This window comes from Capra hircus, chromosome 11 (assembly GCF_001704415.2).
Source record: "Capra hircus breed San Clemente chromosome 11, ASM170441v1, whole genome shotgun sequence".
In the NCBI taxonomy this organism is placed as follows: Eukaryota; Metazoa; Chordata; class Mammalia; order Artiodactyla; family Bovidae; genus Capra; species Capra hircus.
In genome coordinates, this window is record NC_030818.1 from 28,408,165 (window position 1) to 28,427,078 (window position 18,914).

The following is an 18,914-nucleotide window of genomic DNA, read 5'->3' on the forward strand; positions in this document are numbered from 1 at the left end:
GGGAACAGGCGTGCTGTGCCAGGGCCCGGGGGTTGTGGGAGCCAGGGGATGGAGAAGGTGGCAGATCTCAGCACAAGCATGAGTTTGCTCATGCAAGGCAGCTGCCTTGAGAAGGGTGAGCCCTCCTCTCCCCAGGGGACCACAGCAGAGACTGGAAGGCCACCTGTCCACAGGGCTGTAGAAGGAGCCCTCCAGTGACTAGGTGACACCCAGGGCTATACCACTATGAGAGCCCCAGAGCCTAGGCCTTTTGCTCAGTTCTTCGTGTTACTGTAATGCCTGATGCAGTGACCTACTGGGGCACCACGCTGAGATGAGGACGCACTGCTGGGAGGACGGGCAGGCTTGCCCGTGGAGGGGATCCTGCTTTCTAGGAGGACTGGCCGCCCGATGCCTGCCTCTTACCCAGCTTAGCCTGTCAGCATCCTATGAAGCCTGTGTTATCACGAAAAGGTGCTATGTAAACAGGAATGCAATCCATACTTTGGGTGAAACATACCAAACTCCTGCCCTAAAAGAGTCATTTCCTCAGCACTATGGTTTGAGACAGACTGCTGTTCAGTGCTTCACAGTCCAGGTTTTAGAGTCCCAAGATAGTCCTGGGCCTCCATTCCAGCTTTGCTCCTTACCTACCTTAGGCTGGAGTAGTAGCCTGCACGTTTAATTTAGCGGCTTGCATGCAAAGCGTGGGCTTCCCTGGTGGCTCTGCAGGTAAAGAACCACCTGCTAATGCAGGAGACTCGGGTCTGATCCATGGGTCAGGAAGATCCCCTGAAGAAAGGAATGTCAAACTATTCCAGTATTCTTGCCTGGGAAATCCCACGGGCAGAGGAGCCTGGCGGGCTACAGTCCATGGGTTTGCAAAGGCTTACAATGCCCGCACCTGTGCAAAGTGTATATGTTTGTGTGTATGTTTGCATGAAGTGGTAGTCAGCATTATTATGCCTGCTGTGAACCCATGAGTTTCCGTGAATGGAAACTCATTCTTTTCAGGGGAAAATAATTTTTTTAAATTTAGGTCGGTTCTGAGGATGAGTAAAAGAAGAGGGGATTAGAAAAGGATGATGAGCAAGTACCCCTTTCTACTGTGGGGCTGCAGACAGCCATGAGACGCACCCAGTCCACAGGAAAGCAAGGATGAGTTGGGGAGGCAGGCATGGACCCTTGGTAGTGGCTGAGATGCGGGCTGAAGAAGAGAGGGCCCGGGGCTGAGATGCTTCATGCAAGTCAGGAAGGGAAGCAGGGACTCACATCACTGGGGCCAGTGAAGGGCTTCTGGGTCTGCCTCCAGGCACTCAGGCCCTCTCTTCCCTGGAAGTGGGAGGTGGGGATTGGGCTGGGAATGTCCCCTTATCTTCCTTCTCAGCAGGAGAGGAGCAGCCAAGGGTGACAATCCTGAAACTGGAAGTCAGGCCTTTGAAGGACCCGTGTGTGTGTGTACATGCGTGTATGTGTGTGTGCACATATGTATGTACGTGTCCATGTGCTTGTGGCACATGTGTATGATATGAGTGCATGTAAATGTGTGTGCAAGTGTGTACAGGCGCCAACTGGTCCAGAATTCCATTTCTCTGCTCGGCCTTCCCTCCAGCTGCCAGTGCACAGGGGGCAGGGCTCAGTCGGTAACTCCGAGCCTTGCCCAGGCACTGCCTCATGCCTCCACCTCCCAGGCCAGGAAGCCTTCGTGGGAACCACCCACCCTCCCCATCCTCTGAACCCTTCCCCGTCCTATCTGCCTTGCACACTCTTGTCCCCGCCTTGGGTCTCAGCCTCTCAGCTGATGAGAGAGGCAGACGTGTATCTGCTGGGCCCCTGCTCCGAGCAGGGGGTAGGTCACTAGGGAGAGACAACGCTGAAGAGTGGAATGAGGGCTGCCCCACTGTGCCCCGGAGTCAGGAAAGCTGGAAGTGCCTCTTGCTCTGTGAACCCGCTGCATCCCTGCCAGCCTTTTAGGGAACAGACCCCACCCCACACACACGGTTGATTCAGGGTTTTTAAACGACAGCACTAACTCTCTGTTCAGGCATGGCAAGCCGGCTGCTCGGACCCTCGTTTGAGCCCTACCTGCTGCCGGAATTGACCAGATATGACTGTGAGGTGAACGTTCCTGTTCCGGGAACCTCCACGCTCCTCCAAGGAGGGGATCTCCTCCGAGCCCTGGACCAGGCCACCTGAGCCAGGACCGCCACCGACAGGCACCCTTCCCACGCCGTCCCACCAGCTTCATGTTCTCCGTCTGTTTTTTGCAGCTAGGTATTTCTAACACCACCACACTTTTTACAAGATATACTCACCTGGCAAACTTGTCCAGGTCACCGAGTAGTGGCCTTTTTCCGAAGATGCTCACTTTATTATCCATATTTTTAAAATATAATTGTTTTACCTGCTATGTTTTGCTCTGTCAATGGAAATGTTCTTAAATTTTATAAGAGTTTTCTTTCCCCAAATCCTAATTTATAATATTCACGGGTCTCTCTCTCTCACACACACACACACACAAACAATATTCATATTAACAAGTTTGGTGTACGTTCTCCTTTCGGGAAAGCTTTGGCTTCATTTAACTAAAAAAAGATTTTGTTGTTGCCAAAGAGAAACAAAATAATCTTGCTTTCTAAGCTTGATTTTTGGCCTCACTCAGCCCTTTCTTTTCTAAAACTAATCACTGTATTGTAAATTTCCATCTTTTTTTTTTTTAAGCCAACTCTTTGCTCTAATTTTGATATGACTTTTGGGGGTAAAAAAAGAAATGAAATGTGAAGGGTAAACTCCATTGTGTGTGGTTATCTATGAAAGTTGCACAGTATGGCTTTTCTTAAACTGGTGTTTTTCCCCTGCATTTGGTGGATTTTTTTTTAATATTATTCAAAAGCATAACTGAGTTTTTTAAGAAAGAAAATTTATATCTGGGTTAAGTGTTTATCATATATATGGGTACTTTGTAATATCAGAAACGGAAATGGAATCCTGCTCACAAAATCACTTTAAAATCTTTTTTAAGCTGTTTGATCTTTTTCCTGATGTTGCTGACACTGCAGAACTGTACAGAACTCCCACGGGCCTGTACTAACCTTGCTCAAGGTCTCTCGCTGTTGGCTCTTTGCTTTCGGGACATGCCATAGGCGTGACAAATAAGCCAGAAAGTGGAATCATTAAGTGGGAGCATTGCGAGCTGTCTTCTCCTCGTGTTCTATATGGATTTTGTATGTATGTATGTATGTATTATTATTACTGCCAAGAGGGTCTGATGGCACGTTAGGGGTGGGGGTGGGACGATCTAAGGGAGGGGAAGTGCTTTAACTCTTCTTAAGATTTTGTTGCCAGCCCTTCAAGTGCACTGAGCTATGTGACTCTAATGGTCTTTCATGTGGCACATCTGGATACTTCCAGAACTACCATGAAGTGGTTTAGATGGGAATTCATGACACGGTGCAGATTCAGAAACAGTATAGTGATCCAGTGCACGTCCAGCTCACCACCTTGGAGCCCATGGAGTTGAACCGGGGGTGGGGTGAAGGTGCAGAAAGGGGGCCCTTGGTTCTGACCAGCCTCATCCTCATGCCCCTTCCCCATGGGGCCAGGCCCTCAGATCACCCTACAATGTCAAGGTGCAGCAAGCAGACCTCCGAGGATGGCCCCTGGGCCTGCTTGAGGTCTGTCTGTTCCCAGAGGGACGTATATAGGTAGGAAGCACTGAAAACAGTCTCCTAAAAGTGCCTTGTAATTCACCAGGTAAGAGGGACAATATCACTTGTTTTCAGAATACTAGCCACATGGAGGAGAAGGCAATGGCACCCCACTCCAGTACTCTTGCCTGGAAAATCCCATGGACTGCAGCCTACCAGGCTCCTCCGTCCATGGGGTCGCTAAGAGTCAGACACGACTGAGCGACTTCACTTTCACCTTTCACTTTCATGCATTGGAGAAGGAAATGGCAACCCACTCCAGTGTTCTTGCCTGGAGAATCCCAGGGATGGTAGGCTGCCGTCTATGGGGTTGCACAGAATCAGACACGACTGAGGTGACTTAGCAGCAGCAGCCACATGGAACTCTTCCATCATGGGTACAATGACGAAGTTTCTAGAAACACGCAAAGCAAAGCACAGCAAACCGAGAATCTGGTAAGGCTGGATGAACTTATTGCCCAAAACAAAACAAAAGTTGAGTTTCAAAAGAAAAATTATCTAGTCACTGTGTCGCCCAAATCATATTTGTGTTGCTCAAATTGTACTTTAGCACCGCAGCCCTGCCTCACACACAGTGGGCGGCACAACCTGAAGGGCTACTGACATGTAAGCGCTGGTGTTTGATTTTCTGTGTTTGCCTCAGCATTAAGGGCATTTTACCCTTGCAGTTTTACTAAAACACTCTGAAAAAATATTCCAAGCTTCATATTAACCTTATCTATCAACATAATGATTTCGTGAACATTATTATTTTGTCAAATTCCTACTGACAACGTTATTACTATATGGGAGCTTAACTTTATAAGGAAATGTATTTTGACACTGATATCTTATTAAAGTATTCTGATCCTACCACTGCTGGTGGCTCTTGTTTCTGGTGGATTGATCATGGGCTACACCAATATAAAGTGAACTATTGAGTAGTTTACAGAAAATGAACATGGGCACTGATCTTTGTGAGACAACTGACAGGAAGCTGGATGAAGGGAAAAAAGGCTATCACTAAACCTTTCCAACTGTCTAAGACCAGGAAGCCATGCTACATCGTCCATATTTCTGCAGGTGGTGTTTTCTCTGCCACAGGCCCCTTTTTCTGTATTCTGGGAGGGCACCAAGAAAAGAAGTCATGGTCCCTGCCTTCAGAAAATTATGGGAAGCATTTTGAGAAATAAAAAAAATTTAAATGCAGGTGGCTTAGGAGTAGGTGGCTTCCCTGCTAAAGAATCTGCCTGCAATGCAGGAGACCTGGGTTTGATCCCTGGGCCAAGAAGATCCCCTGGACAAGAAAATGATAATCCACTCTATTATTCCTGCCTGGAAAATCCCACAGAGGAGCCTGACGGGCTACAGTCAGCACACACTCAGTCATTTCAGTCGTGTCCGACTGTTTGCAACCCCGTGGACTGTGGCCTCCAGGCTCCTCTGTCCATGGGATTCTCCAGGCAAGAATACTGGAGTGGGTTGCCATTTCCTACTCCAAGGGAGCTTCCCGACCCAGGGATCTAACCTGCATCTCATGTCTCCTGCATTGGCAGGTGGGTTCTTTACCGCTATGGGGTCGCAGAGAGACACAACTGAGCGACTAACACTTAGGAGTAGGTGTGTGCCTACATGGCCAGGTGTGCAGGGGCAGCAGCCTGCAAGAATTAACAATAGATCAGCCACTGGGGTTCCTCCTGACTCGACATACATTCTCTTCCAGGCATGCAAAACTCACCTTCCCAGAGCTTACCTTGCCTAACAGCCTCCAGACGAGAAGTCCCTCTTTTGAGGGGTGGGGACATGCAGACCCAAAGCTGAGGAGGGAGGCAGCCCCACTTGGTGAAGAAGGGCCAGCCCTGGCTCCCTGTGATCCGAGTAGGGCAGAATTTACCCTCTCCTGAAGCATGGTCTCTAATGAAGATTTCAAACTGGAGTTGAGGGGTGAAGTGTGGGTTTCGCTAAAGATACAGTGCAGGCCCATTTCCTTCACAATTCAAGATTCAACCCTCTGTAGCCCTGTTCTCCTCGGTCCCTGCTCACCCTCTGCTTTATGTAAAAAAGAACTTTTTATTCTTTTGGGCCACACTGCAAGACACATGGGATCTTAGTTTCCCAACTAGGGATTGAACCCATGCCTCCAGCATTGGAAGCACAGAATCTTTTTTGGGGGCGGGGGGGAGGGGGCGGTTGCTGCAGGTTAACCAGGTTCTTCCTGTCTTGAGGCAGTGGTGACCCCAGTAAGACAGCAGTTACTGGATGTACTAGTCCCAGATGGACTCAAGGTGCTAAAATACACCGGGCAATGATGCAGCCCAAACTTGTCATCTATTTTTTCAACCTCTTCATTCTAGAGATGAGAACACTGAGGCCCAGAGAGACAAAGGGGACTTGCCTGCTGTCACATGTGAGTGAACAGCAGGGCTGGGAGCAGAAGCCAGGCCAGTGTCACAGGGACTGAGGCCGACTTCACCACACGCAAAAGGGACCACGTCCTTGCCCCATGACATCAGGTCTTAATTTCTCAGCCAGTGCACAGGCCCTTCCCACCCACAGCCCTTCTCTCTGCCATCTCACAGTCCCCAGCCTCTGTCTCCCCCGCAGGGCACTTTCAGTTCCTCTAAAATGATCACTATCACAGCATCACCCCATTTCTTCAAATTATTCCTTTGAGCTCAGTGGCCCTTGGAGGAACTGCTTGGCCTCTTTTTGACCTCAGTGAAAACTAAGCCACCTCCTTGATTTCTAGACTGAAGCTTCCTTGGCCTCCCAGACCCCAGGAAAAAAGGGTTTTGAGGTACATCTCTACCCACACCCTACCACATACACAGCAGAGTTTGTTGTTGTTGTTTTTAATGATACTTATTTGGTAAAGTCATGGTCTCTCCAAGAGTTTACCAGCTAGTAGAGGAAACCACCCTGGCTAACTCAGACTCCTGTGTGCCTGTGTATGAGGAAGCCCATGGCCCACATTTTCCCAGGCAGTCCTAGTCACAGACATCATGTCTCAATATCCTCCCCCACAGTGTGCTTGTACACACTGAACGCCCATCTTGGGTTCAGAAAACAAAAATCTTATAGATACAAATGAGCCTTCAGTTGCTTTAGGGTGAACCCCCAGTCCTAGGGAAGTTCAGAGGAAGCCAGGACAGATCAGTGTGGACTGGAGAATTGGAGAATCCCCCCAATCAGACCTGGGAAGAAAGATGATGCAGAGGAAGGTGGGGGATCATTCCAGGAGATGTGGATGGACAAGGGGGACAAAGGCACAGAGTCAGAATGAGCAGTACATGCAGGAAACGCTGGGAGCAGGTGGGACCAGGAGCTGCGATGGAAGGAGGGTAGGAAGTGGGGGTGGGGGGCAGCCTGGCCACTCCCAGCACCGGTCTGGAGTCAGACGGACCTGGATTCCAATCCTGCCTCTGCTGCTTCTAGCCGAGTAACCTTGGGGAAGCCCCTTCATGTCCGCGAGCCTGTGTCTCCTTTCCTGTGAAAGGAGTGTGGTGACAGTTCCTACCTTCTAGGGTGAGGCTGGAGATACGGATTCGGGTCTCGCCCGAAGGGTAACTGCACTTAAGTCCCTGAGACTGGATGCACTATACCTAGGAGGTAAGAGCCCAGAGAAACAGTAGAGCCTTCAGATAGGGCCCTAACCACGGCAGTGCTGGCAGAAGTCCAGGAGGGGAGGAGACAGCAGGGAGGTGGGTGGAGTAGCAGCAGGCAGGAGAAAAAAAATAAGATTTCAGGGACTCCCTGGTGGCTCAGCAGTATAGAATCCACGTGTCAGTGCAGGAGACACAGGTTCAATCCCTGGTCCAAGAGGATCCCACATGCAGCGGAGCAACTAAGCCCGTATGCCACAACTACTGAACCCACGTACCGCAACTACAGAAGCCCGATCACCCTGGAAGCCCACGCTCCACAGCAAGAGAAGCCACCGCAATAAGAAGCCAGCACCTTGCAGCTAGAGAGTAACCCGCACTCACCACACGTAGAGGAAAGCCCACACAGCAACAAAGACCCAGTACAGCCGAAAGTGAATTAATTAATTAAAAAAAAAAACAGGATTCCAGTATTCCAAATGCCAAGAGAAGACAGTTTTTTTCAACAAGTAGGAATAGTTAACTGGGTTGCATACTTAACTGAAAGGTAAAATGAGAAGGAAAAACATGACTCTGGGGTTTGGCAATACGGAGATCATCATCGACCTTGACCTACTGTATAACACAGTATTACTATACTGGGGAACTCTACCCAATATTCTGTGATAGCCTATATGAGAAAAGAATCTAAAAAGGAATGGATATATGTAAATGTATAAAATGAATCACTTTGCTATACACTTGAAACTAACACAACATTGTAAATCAACTATACTCCAATAAAATTAAAGTATAAAAAAATAGATAAACAAAGCCCTACTGTACAGCACAGAGAACTATTTTCAATACGCTTTGATAAACCATCATGGAAAAGAATATGAAAAAGAATGTATATATATATGATATGTATAACTGAATACTTTGCTGTACAGCGGAAATTAGTGAATTGTAAATCAACTATACATCAGTAAAATAAATTTTTTAAAAAATTTCCCTGTGAAGGGAAGCAGAGAAATGGAGTGGAGTTGGCAGAAGGGGTCAGGGGAAGTTTTTTTTAAACACTTACTGAACTTTTATTTTAGGATCATTTTTAGATTTACAGAAAAATTGCAAGAATATTAGAGTTCCTGTACTGAGTTACCTCTGTCGCTAACTTTTCTATGGCACTTTTATTACAACTAAGGAACCAATATTGGTATTATGTTTTTTATTATATAAAATCTGTATCTTATTCAGACTTCTTTAGTTTTTACCTTTTATTCCTATTCCAGGATCCCATCCAAGAGACCACGTTATATCTAATTGCCGTGCGTCCTTCCGCTTCCCTAGACTGACAGTTTCACGGTGGTGGTAGTTTAGTCGCTAAGTCGTGTCCGACTCTTGCGACCCCATGGGCTGTAGCCCACCAGGCTCCTCTGTCCATGGGATTTTCCAGGCAAGAATACTGGAGTGGATTGCCATTTCCTTCTCCCGGGGATCTTCCCAACCCAGGAATCCATCCCAGGTCTCCTGCATTGCAGGCAGATTCTTTACCAACTGAGCTATGAGGGAAGTCCTCATATGAGGACTCATATGAGCTATGAGGGAAGACAGTTTCATGGTCCATGTAAGTCCATCATAAGTCCACGGTCCATTATTCAATTCATGGTCCATCGTAAGTCCATCATAAGTCCACGGTCCATTATTCAGACCTTCTGCGTTGTTGATGACCTTGACAGGTTCGAGGAGGGCTAGTCAGATATCATTAGAGAATAGCACCCTTCATTTTGGATCTGCCTGATGCTTTTCTCATAGTTAGAGAGAGGTTGTGGGTTTGAGGGAGGAAGACCACAAGGGTGCCATTGTCACCACCTCATATCAAGAGTGACGTATTCTCAGTGTGACTTATCACTGTCGACGTTAATCTCGATCACTCAGCTGAGATCGCGTTTGTCGGGGTGCTCCACTGCAAAATTACTGATTTTTTAGGGGCAGTTTTCTAAAGATGAGTTATATTAGGGAATGTTTGTGTTGTGATGGCAGAAAGGAATGTTTCTAAGAGAGTGACTATTACGATAGACCATGAAAATGAAACTGTGTGAGAAGGGAGGAAAAAATATGAAGAGGTTGATGGCCAGTGAAAAAAAATGCAGGCTCGGTGAATTAGAGGTCCTAATGAGGTCAAAGAGAGGTCAGAGTGAGGTGTAGAGAGAAGGAATCGTGTAGACAGTCATTGTCAGAGGGGGAGAAACTTAAAATTGGGGCATCATATAGACTTACACATGACTCAGCAGTACTGCTTCTAAGTATTTATCTTAAAGAAATGAAATTTTTAAATTCACACACACAAAAAATCTGCCCACAAATATTTAGAGCAGTATTATTTGTATTTACCACAAACTGGGAACAACCCAAATGTCCTTCAACAGAAGTAGGGATTAAAAAAAAACAACAACAACTATACTTCATTGATAGCATAGAATACCACTCAGCGATCAAAGTTAACACATTTGATTCAAGTAGCAACATGCATGAATTGCAAAAGTATCGTGTTGAGTAAAAGAAGCCAGTTTCAAAAGATTCATTCTATGTAATTCCATTTATTTGACATTCTGGAAAAGGCAAAAAGATAGGAACAGAGAAGGGATCACTGGTTGCCAGGGGCTAAGGGTGGGAGAAGTCTGAATATAAAGTGAGAGCACAGGGATTCTTTGGAGCATTGGAACTGTTCCGTATCCTGTCCATAGTGATCATTACAAGAATTCACGCATGTGCAAAAACCACAGAACTGTACATCAGAAAAAAAAATTTTACTGTATGTAAATTTCTTCTTAAAAGCAAAATTTGAGATTTCAGAGACAGCTGAAATAACACAGCAGAGAAGGTCAGAGGAAGTAGGGAGACAGGATATTGTCAGGGTCATGAGGTGGGTGTTACGGAGACACTGCTCCTAAAGGTAAAGGGGAGACAGGCACTGAGAACTGAAGCCGCTGGAGGCCAAGGTTGACAGCTGTGAGAAGCAAGCGCCCAGTCACATGAGCAGAGGGAAAGGGAGGGGAAGGGGTTGTGGGAGGGGGACAGGGTTAGGATTAGCTGAGAGCCAGGCTCCAGTTCAAGAGGAAACTGATGATATGTTCAGAGAAGAAGTGGGACCCAGGTGGTGGTTAATGTCAGACAGGGCTCGAGACTGCATGAGAGGTGCAGAGTGGGAGGGTGGGAGACGGGGAAAATGAAAGATGTGCAGAAACCCCAGGGACAAGAGCCTGGGGGTGGCACATAGCCTGGAAGCCTTGGTCGGCTACTGGTGACTGAGGTTCAGGGAGTGGGAGAGATTGTGTATCCTCCTGAGGCCTCTTGGAGAGTCATGCAGGCAGGCTGGGGGCCAACCCCTCCTGCAGCCTTGGGGAGGCACACAGCTTCTCTACCACGTCCATGGAGGTTTCTAGGCTCTACTTATCTCCTGCACCACCCAGGGACCATGATATGAGTGTACTCACTGAACGTAAGGTGGGCTTGCTGCTTTCTAAGTCAAGTGTGAGGGTGCAGGGGGCAGCTCCCTCCCTCCCTGCCTGTTGGGACCTTGGCTTTGAACCCTGTGGGTGTGCCCAGCACTTGCAGGAACAAAGGAAGACAGTGCGGTCGGAGGACCCAGTGGCCTGAAACAAAGTGATGTTTTCCCGTCCTCATTAGCCTGGTGGAGGCGAGGGCAGCTGAGCATGAACATTGACATCATTTGGGGGCCTTGCTTAAAGGCCAAGGCAGGGCTCCAGCTAAAGATTCAAATCTGGACGAGAGCAATCAGACTGGGGCAGGCAGGTTGGCCAGGATGGGTGTGGGGAAGCCAGGACATGCGCGTCCACTCCTGCTGTGGCTTCAGACATGGAGTGGCTGCTGTGCTAACCAAGGTGGCCTCTGCCGCGGGGAGATTATGCCCACCATCCCACTCACCAAGGAGCTGCGGCTGAGGCACCAGCATTGCTGAGCTGATAGTTCTATGATAGCGTGAGCTAGATGCAACCCTAATAGATTCTGTCCCCCTCTAGGCACCGTACTCTGAGATACACATAAACAAGTATTTGTTCAGAGGAGGACCACTGAAATAGTGATGGGGCTTGCAACCACAGCACAGCTGCCTGGAGAAGTTGGGACAGTTTGTCCTAGAGACTTTGAGAGAGCTCAGATGACCACCTTCAAGCATCTGGAGAAGAGTTTTTCTGCATGGCCCCCTAGTATCATATACACTTTATTCAAATTTCCTTGATTTTTACATAATGTCCTTTTTTCCCCATCCAAGAAACGACATTATATTTAATCATTGTATCTGCTTAGGCTCCCCTGGCCTGTGACAATTTCTCCAGCGGACTTATTTTTGATGACCTTGACAGTTCTGAGCAATACTGGTTTTTCAGCAATAGAGAACTAGGCCCGTAGATTCAGAAAAACAGCAGCTCGATGCAAGTATACTCAAGAGTAAACCTCACTCCTCTTATAATGTGTCAGCTTTTGTTTGCTCAGTATAACAGGAAGTACCATTTGCTTCACTCACCCAAGAGAGCTATTTAGAGGATAACACCATCTAAGGATATCTGGTGAAGATAAAGAAAACTCTTAATTTCACATCTTTGTTCAGGTCTGGCCATCAGATCACGAAGGTGGCACATGAAACCTAGGACAGGCAGAGGGGGACCAGCACTGCACCTTAAGCCTTATCTTCTGTCTGTGCAGAAGGAAGTGCAAATTATGTTGAACTTCAATATTTAAAACATTTTTCTTCATATGGATTTATAGCGTATGGTCTCTTAAGAAGTACTGCTTCTCTTTGGGAGATACTGGGGAGTCACATCTGAAGTCAGTGAGTAAAAATCACCAGAGTCAAAATTACCCTCAAGAGCCCCTATGGAAGGTGTGACTGTGCTGGAAACCAGCACCCCACCTCTGACCCAGCACAGCCTGTTTCCCCTCCAGGGTCAGTCGGAACAAGTGTGGTTTCTCTGGATGAGCACCAGATGAAATAGCTGGCTTCCAGCTCAGGGCCACGTTGTAAAAAAAAAAAGACACATCTTTAAATGAAGCGCACACTTTGAGAAGGGTGTAGAGACAGACTCCTTGAGGAAACATCCAATCCACAGCTCCCTCCTCACCCTATCCTAGGGGCACATGGTCATTTCTTGGGATTGGTCAGTGGGCATAGTTACTCACCTTCGGGGGCAGATTCAGAGTTTGAGAGACCTGTTAATTGTAGGTAACCTTGACATATGATAAAAATGACACTTTATCTTTGTGGTTCTTTCTCTCAAAAATTTACAGCACCAATCTAATCACATGGGAACATCAGACAAATTGAGGGACATGCTACAAAATACCTCACCAGTATTGCTCAAAACTGGCAAGGTCATCAAAAATAAGTCAGCTGGACAAATCGTCACAGCCCAGGGGAGCCTAAGCAGATACAGTAATTAAATATAATGTGGTTTCTCGGATGGTGAAAAAAAGAACATTAGGTAAAAATCAAGGAAATTTGAATAAAGTATACACTTTAGCTAATAATGGTATTTCAGAATTGGTTCATTAATAGTAAGAACTACACCACACTAATGTAAGATGCCAATAATAGGGGGAGGTAGGTGCAGGGAAAATGGTAATTCTCTGTGTTATCTTTACAATTTTTCTATAAGCCTGAAACTATTCTTAAAAATATTTAATTAAAAAATGATGGCAGATATAAACAGAGAAATACAGGAGGAAAGGAGAAGCAAAGAAAAGGATAAATGAGTAAATCTAAGTGAACATGGACTGTTAAAACAGTAATAATGATAATGTATTGTGGGGTTTTAAGTAACAGTGAAATTGCTCTACATGAAAGCAGTAGGACAAGAGGTGGGAAAAGGTAAGCGTAGTAAGACGACGTTTAGTTCCTGCAGTGCCTAGCAACTAAGTGGCTAAAGGACTGATTTATATTAGATTCCAATAAGTCAAAGATGTGTGTTTTAAAATAATGTGTAACGAGCTAAAAGAACAGGAAAATGAAATCTTTTTTTAAAAAAATCTGATTATCCCAAAAAAGAGGAAAATGAACATAGAATAAGTGGGACAAGCAGAAAACAAATAAGATGCTAGGTTTAAATCTAAATATATCAGTAATTACATAAAATATACGTAGGTTAAATATTTCAATTAAATTTAAAAGGCCAGACTGGGTTTAAAAAAGAAATACAAGCTGCTTTTAGGCAACATGACTTCTGAATTGAGAATACAGATCGGAGAATGTAGAAGGAAGAAAAACAGGACAAACGCTAAACAAAACAGAGTTGTTATAGCATACTAATATTAGCTGGCTATACTTTAAGAAAGAAGCATTACTAAAACAAGGAGGGATATTTCATAATAATAAAATGCCACTGGAAGATAATTATATATTTGTATATACCTAATAAGCCTAAGAAATTGATACCAATATAAGGAAAAGTAGAAAACTATTATCATAGCTGGGGATTTTAACACATTTCTCTCAGTGACTGATAGAGCAAGCAGAAAAAAGTAAAGACAACCCAGAAAACAGAAGAAAATATTTGTAAATTATATGTTTGATAAGGAACTATTTTCAGCATATATGAAAGACATTTATAATTCAATAATTGAAAAGAAAATAATCCAATTTAAAATGGGCAAAATTTTAGGCATTTCTCCAAAGAAGATACACAAATGAAACTAAGCATAGAAGAAAAGATGCCCAGGGTCTGTAGTGATTAGGGAAATGCAAATATAAACCCTGAGATATCACTCATGCACCTCTAGGATGGCTAAAATCTAAAACACAGACAATAACAAGTGTTGATAAATATGTGGAGAAATTGTAACCCTCAAACATTTCTGGTGGAAATGTAAAATGATACAGCCCCTCACAAAAAAATCTGGCAGTTCCTCAAAAATTTAAACATAGAATTACCATATGACTCTGCAACCCCAGGCCTAGGTATATACCCAAGAAAACTGAAAATGCATATTCATGGAAAAACTTCTACACAAATGTATATAGCAGCATTATTCATAACAGCCAAAAAATACAAACAACCCAAACATCCATCTGCTGATGAATATATAAACAACACCTACGTAATGGAATATTATTCAGCCGTATAAAGTAATGAAGTACTAATATGTGCCACAGCATGGGAACACCATGCTGAGTGGAAGATGCCAAAGCAAAAGGCCACAACATATGCAAAAGGGTTCAACTTACAAGAACTATTCAGAAGAGATGAATCCATAGATACTGAAAATCAGTGGTTACTCAGGGCTGGAAGAAGGAAAAAATGGGGAAGGTTTCTTTTGGGGATGATGAAACATTCTGAAATTAGATAGTGGTAATGGTTGCACAATTTTGTTAATATACTGAAAACCACTGAATTGTATACTTTAAAGGGCAAATATGGTTTGTGAATTATATATCAATAGGAAAGTAGATAAGGGTACAAAAGATTGAAGTATACAGTTAAGAAGCCCTCATTGACATATGCAGAACTCTTACGTGTACACAGGGAATTTACTGAAATTAGTCATGTACTAGAAGTCACAGTATTAGTACTAAGGTTTAAAGGTATTAGTTCAAAGGTTTAAAATGACTCAGAGCATATTCCTGACCACACTGAAATTAAACTAGAAATCAATAACCAGTAAATGAGACACAGAAAGACAAATATTATATATAACATCGCTTGTAAGTGGAATCTTAAAACAGGTACAAATGAGCTTATCTACAAAATAGTAGAGTCGAGGATGTAGAAAACAAACTTATGATTACCAGGGGATAAGGAGGGGTGGGGAGATAAACAGGGAGATTGGGCATGACATACACACACTATTATATAAAATAGTAACTAATAAGAACCTGCAGTATAGCACAAGGAACTCGACTCAGCACTCTGTTATGGCCCATATGGGAGAAGAATTTTTTTTAAAAAGAATGGATATATGTATAACTGCTACAGTCTGCATACACCTGAAAACTAACACAACATTGTAAATCAACTATACTCCAATAAAATTTTTCTGAAAAAAAATTAACATACTTAAAAAAAGAAATCTATAACCAAATGTAACTTATGAATCACATGTTGAATTTTAAGCAGTAAACTTCTGAATTCCTCACGTCAAAAAAAATTCACACGAAGTTAGACTATATTTTGAATATTAATGAAAGCAACATGTCAAAGCTTCTGGGATTCAGTTAGAGCCATGCTTACAGAGAAATTTATAGCCTTATTAGATTACATTAGAAAAGAAGAAAGGATGAAAACCAATGATATAAGTATTAATATCAAGGATTTAGGCAACAAATGGTAAATTAAACATAACAGAAAAAAATAAAGAAAAATATTAGAGAAAAACTAGCTGAAAACAAATGTAAAATTGAGAAAAATAAACAAAGCTAATGTATTAATCGTTGAAAAGATTGACAAAATTTACAAATACCTTACAAGATGTTTCAGGCAAAGGAGATAGTAGATATAAATTTCTAATATCAGAAAATAAACGATTATAAAGCGATATGACAAAAAACTTTACCATCAAGCCAGATGAAACAGACTAACTTCTTGGAAACTCAAAATCACTGACATAAGAATAGAAAATATGAATGATTCCATATTTATTAAAGAAATCAAATCCTTAAATAAAACTTTCCCACTACGAAAACTTCAGTCCCAGATGGCTTCACCAGTAAATTCTTCCAGATGTTTGAGGAAAATTACCCTTTCTCAAACACATTTAGAAAATAGAGGGGACACTTTGAACACATTTCTGATGCCAACATATCCTTGATACCAATGCCTAACAACATTTAACAAAAAGAAAACTTACAGGAGACCACTGTCTCTCAAAAACATCAAATCAAATATCCTCAACAAAATATTACCCAACCCAAACAATGACACATGGGAAGGAAACTGCATTGTAAGAAGGTGGGTTTATTACAAGAACACAAAGCTAATTGAACACTGAAAAACTGATTCATGTAACTTAACATTTTAACTGAATAAAGAAAAACTCAATAGATGCATAAAAGATATTTAATAAAGTTTCAAATGCATTATTGGGGAAAAAAGGAATTCAGCACCCTAGGAATACAGAGTAGCTTCCTCATCTGATAAAGGGTTTTAATTAAAAACTTAAAAATATTATACTTAATGGTGAAATTAATACTAAAAGCTTTCCCCCAGGAGAAACAAGATGAAAGAGGTCAATTACCATCATATATATTCAACAGTATGTTTGAGAACCTAACCAGCATAATGAAGAAGAAAAAGAGAGGCTTCCCTGGTAGCTCGATGATAACCACGATGGTGTGATCACTCACCTAGAGCCAGACATCTTGGAGTGCAAAGTCAAGTGGGCCTTAGGAAGTGTCACTACAAACAAAGCTAGTGGAGGTGATGGAATTCCAGCTGAGTTATTTCAAATTGTAAAAGATGATGCTGTGAAAGTCAAGAAGAGATAAGAAAGCCTTCTTCAGCAATCAATGCAAAGAAATAGAGGAAAACAACAGAATGGGAAAGATTAGAGATCTCTTCAAGAAAATTAGAGATACCAAGGGAACATTTCATGCAAGGATGGGCTCGATAAACGACGGAAATGGTATGGACCTAACAGAAGCAGAAGATATTAAGAAGAGGTGGCAAGAATACACGGAAGAACTGTACAAAAAAGATCTTCATGACCCAGATAATCATGATGATGTGATCACTAATCTAGAGCCAGACATCTTGGAAAGTGAAGTCAAGTGGGTCTTAGAAAGCATCACTACGAACAAAGCTAGTGGAGGCGATGAATTTCCAGCTGAGCTGTTTTAAATCCTGAAAGATGATGCTGTGAAAGTGCTGCACTCAATATGCCAGCAAATTTGGAAGACTCAGCAGTGGCCACAGGAGAGGAAAAGGTCAGTTTTCATTCCAATTCCAAAGAAAGGAAATGCAAAAGAATGCTCAAACTACTGCACAATTGCATTCATCTCACATGCTAGTAAAGTAATGCTCAAAATTCTCCAAGCCAGGCTTTAGCAATATGTGAACCGTGAACTCTCTGATGTTCAAGCTGCTTTTAGAAAAGGCAGAGGAACCAGAGATCAAATTGCCAACATCCACTGGATCATTGGAAAAGCAAGAGAGTTCCAGAAAAACATCTATTTCTGATTTATTGACTAAGCCAAAGCCTTTGACTGTGTGGATCACAATAAACTGTGGAAAATTCTTCAAGAGATGGGCATACCAGACCACCTAACTTGCCTCTTGAGAAATCTGTATGCAGGTCAGGAAGCAACAGTTAGAACTGGACATGGAACAACAGACTGGTTCCAAATAGAAAAAGGAGTGCATCAAGGCTGTATATTGTCACCCTGCTTATTTAACTTATATGCAGAGTACATCATGAGAAATGCTGGACTGGAAGAAACAAGCTGGAATCAAGATTGCCGGGAGAAATATCAATAACCTCAGATATGCAGATGATACCACCCTTATGGCAGAAAGTGAAGAGGAACTAAAAAGCCTCTTGATGAAAGTGAAAGAGAATGAAAAAGTTGGCTTAAAGCTCAACATTCAGAAAACGAAGATCATGGCATCCGGTCCCATCACTTCATGGGAAATAGATGGGGAAACAATGGAAACAGTGACAGACTATTTTCTTGGGCTCCAAAATTACCACAGATGGTGACAGCAGTCATAAAATTAAAAGATGCTTGCTCCTTGGGAAAAAAGCTATGACAAACCTAGATAGTATTAAAAAGCAGAGACAGTACTTTGCCAACAAATGTCCATATAGTCAAAACTATGGTTTTTCCATTAGTCATGTATGTATGTGAGAGTTGGACCATAAAGAAGGCTGAGTGCCGAAAAACTGATGCTTTTGAACTGTGGTGTTGGAGAAGACTCTTGAGAGCCCATTGGACTGAAAGAAGATCCAACCAGTCTATCCTAAAGGAAACCAATCCTGAATATTCATTAGAAGGACTGATGCTGACACTGAAGCTCCAGTACTCTGGCCGCCTGATATGAAGAGCTGGCTCATTGGACAAGATTCTGATGCTGAGAAAGACTGAGGGCAGGAGGAGAAGGGGACGACAGAGGACGAGATGGTTGGATGGCATCACTGATTCAATGGACAGGAGGTTGAGCAAGTGGCTGGGAGATGGTGAAGAACAGGGAAGCCTGGCATGCTGCAGTCCATAGGGTTGCAAAAAAGTCGGACACTACTGAGCGACTGAGCAACAACTGGAGCTCAGTGGTAACGAATCTGCCTGCCAGTGCAAGACACACCAGTTCAGTCCCTGGGGCGGGAAGATCCCACATGCCGCAGAGCAACTAAGCCCATGCTCCACGACTATTGAGTCTGTGCTCTGCAGCCTGGGAGCCAGAACTACTAAGCCCATATATGTTTCTATTTAGCTGCTCGGCCATGTCCGAATCTTTGTGACCCCATGGCCTGTAGCCTGCCAGGCTCCTCTGTCCATGGAATTCTCCAGGCAAGAGTACTGGAGTGAGTAGCCATTCTCTTCTCCAGGGGATCGTCTCAATCCAGGAAGTGAACCCAGATCTCCTGCATTGCAGGGAGATTCTTCGCTGACTGAGCCCAAGCGCCATGACTACTGAAGCCTGCTCCCTCTAGAAGCTCCTGC

General features: G+C 43.8%; 1 protein-coding gene across 1 annotated transcript in view; it reads left to right on the forward strand.

Moving 5' to 3' along the window:
- Positions 1-3,132, forward strand: part of EPAS1 (endothelial PAS domain protein 1) — a 92,517-nt gene extending 89,385 nt beyond the window's left edge. Inside the window, exon 16 of the mRNA XM_018055188.1 lies at positions 2,024-3,132. Within this exon, the coding sequence (XP_017910677.1) occupies positions 2,024-2,175 (152 nt within the window). The 3' untranslated portion in view covers positions 2,176-3,132. The remainder of the gene's footprint in view (positions 1-2,023) is intronic.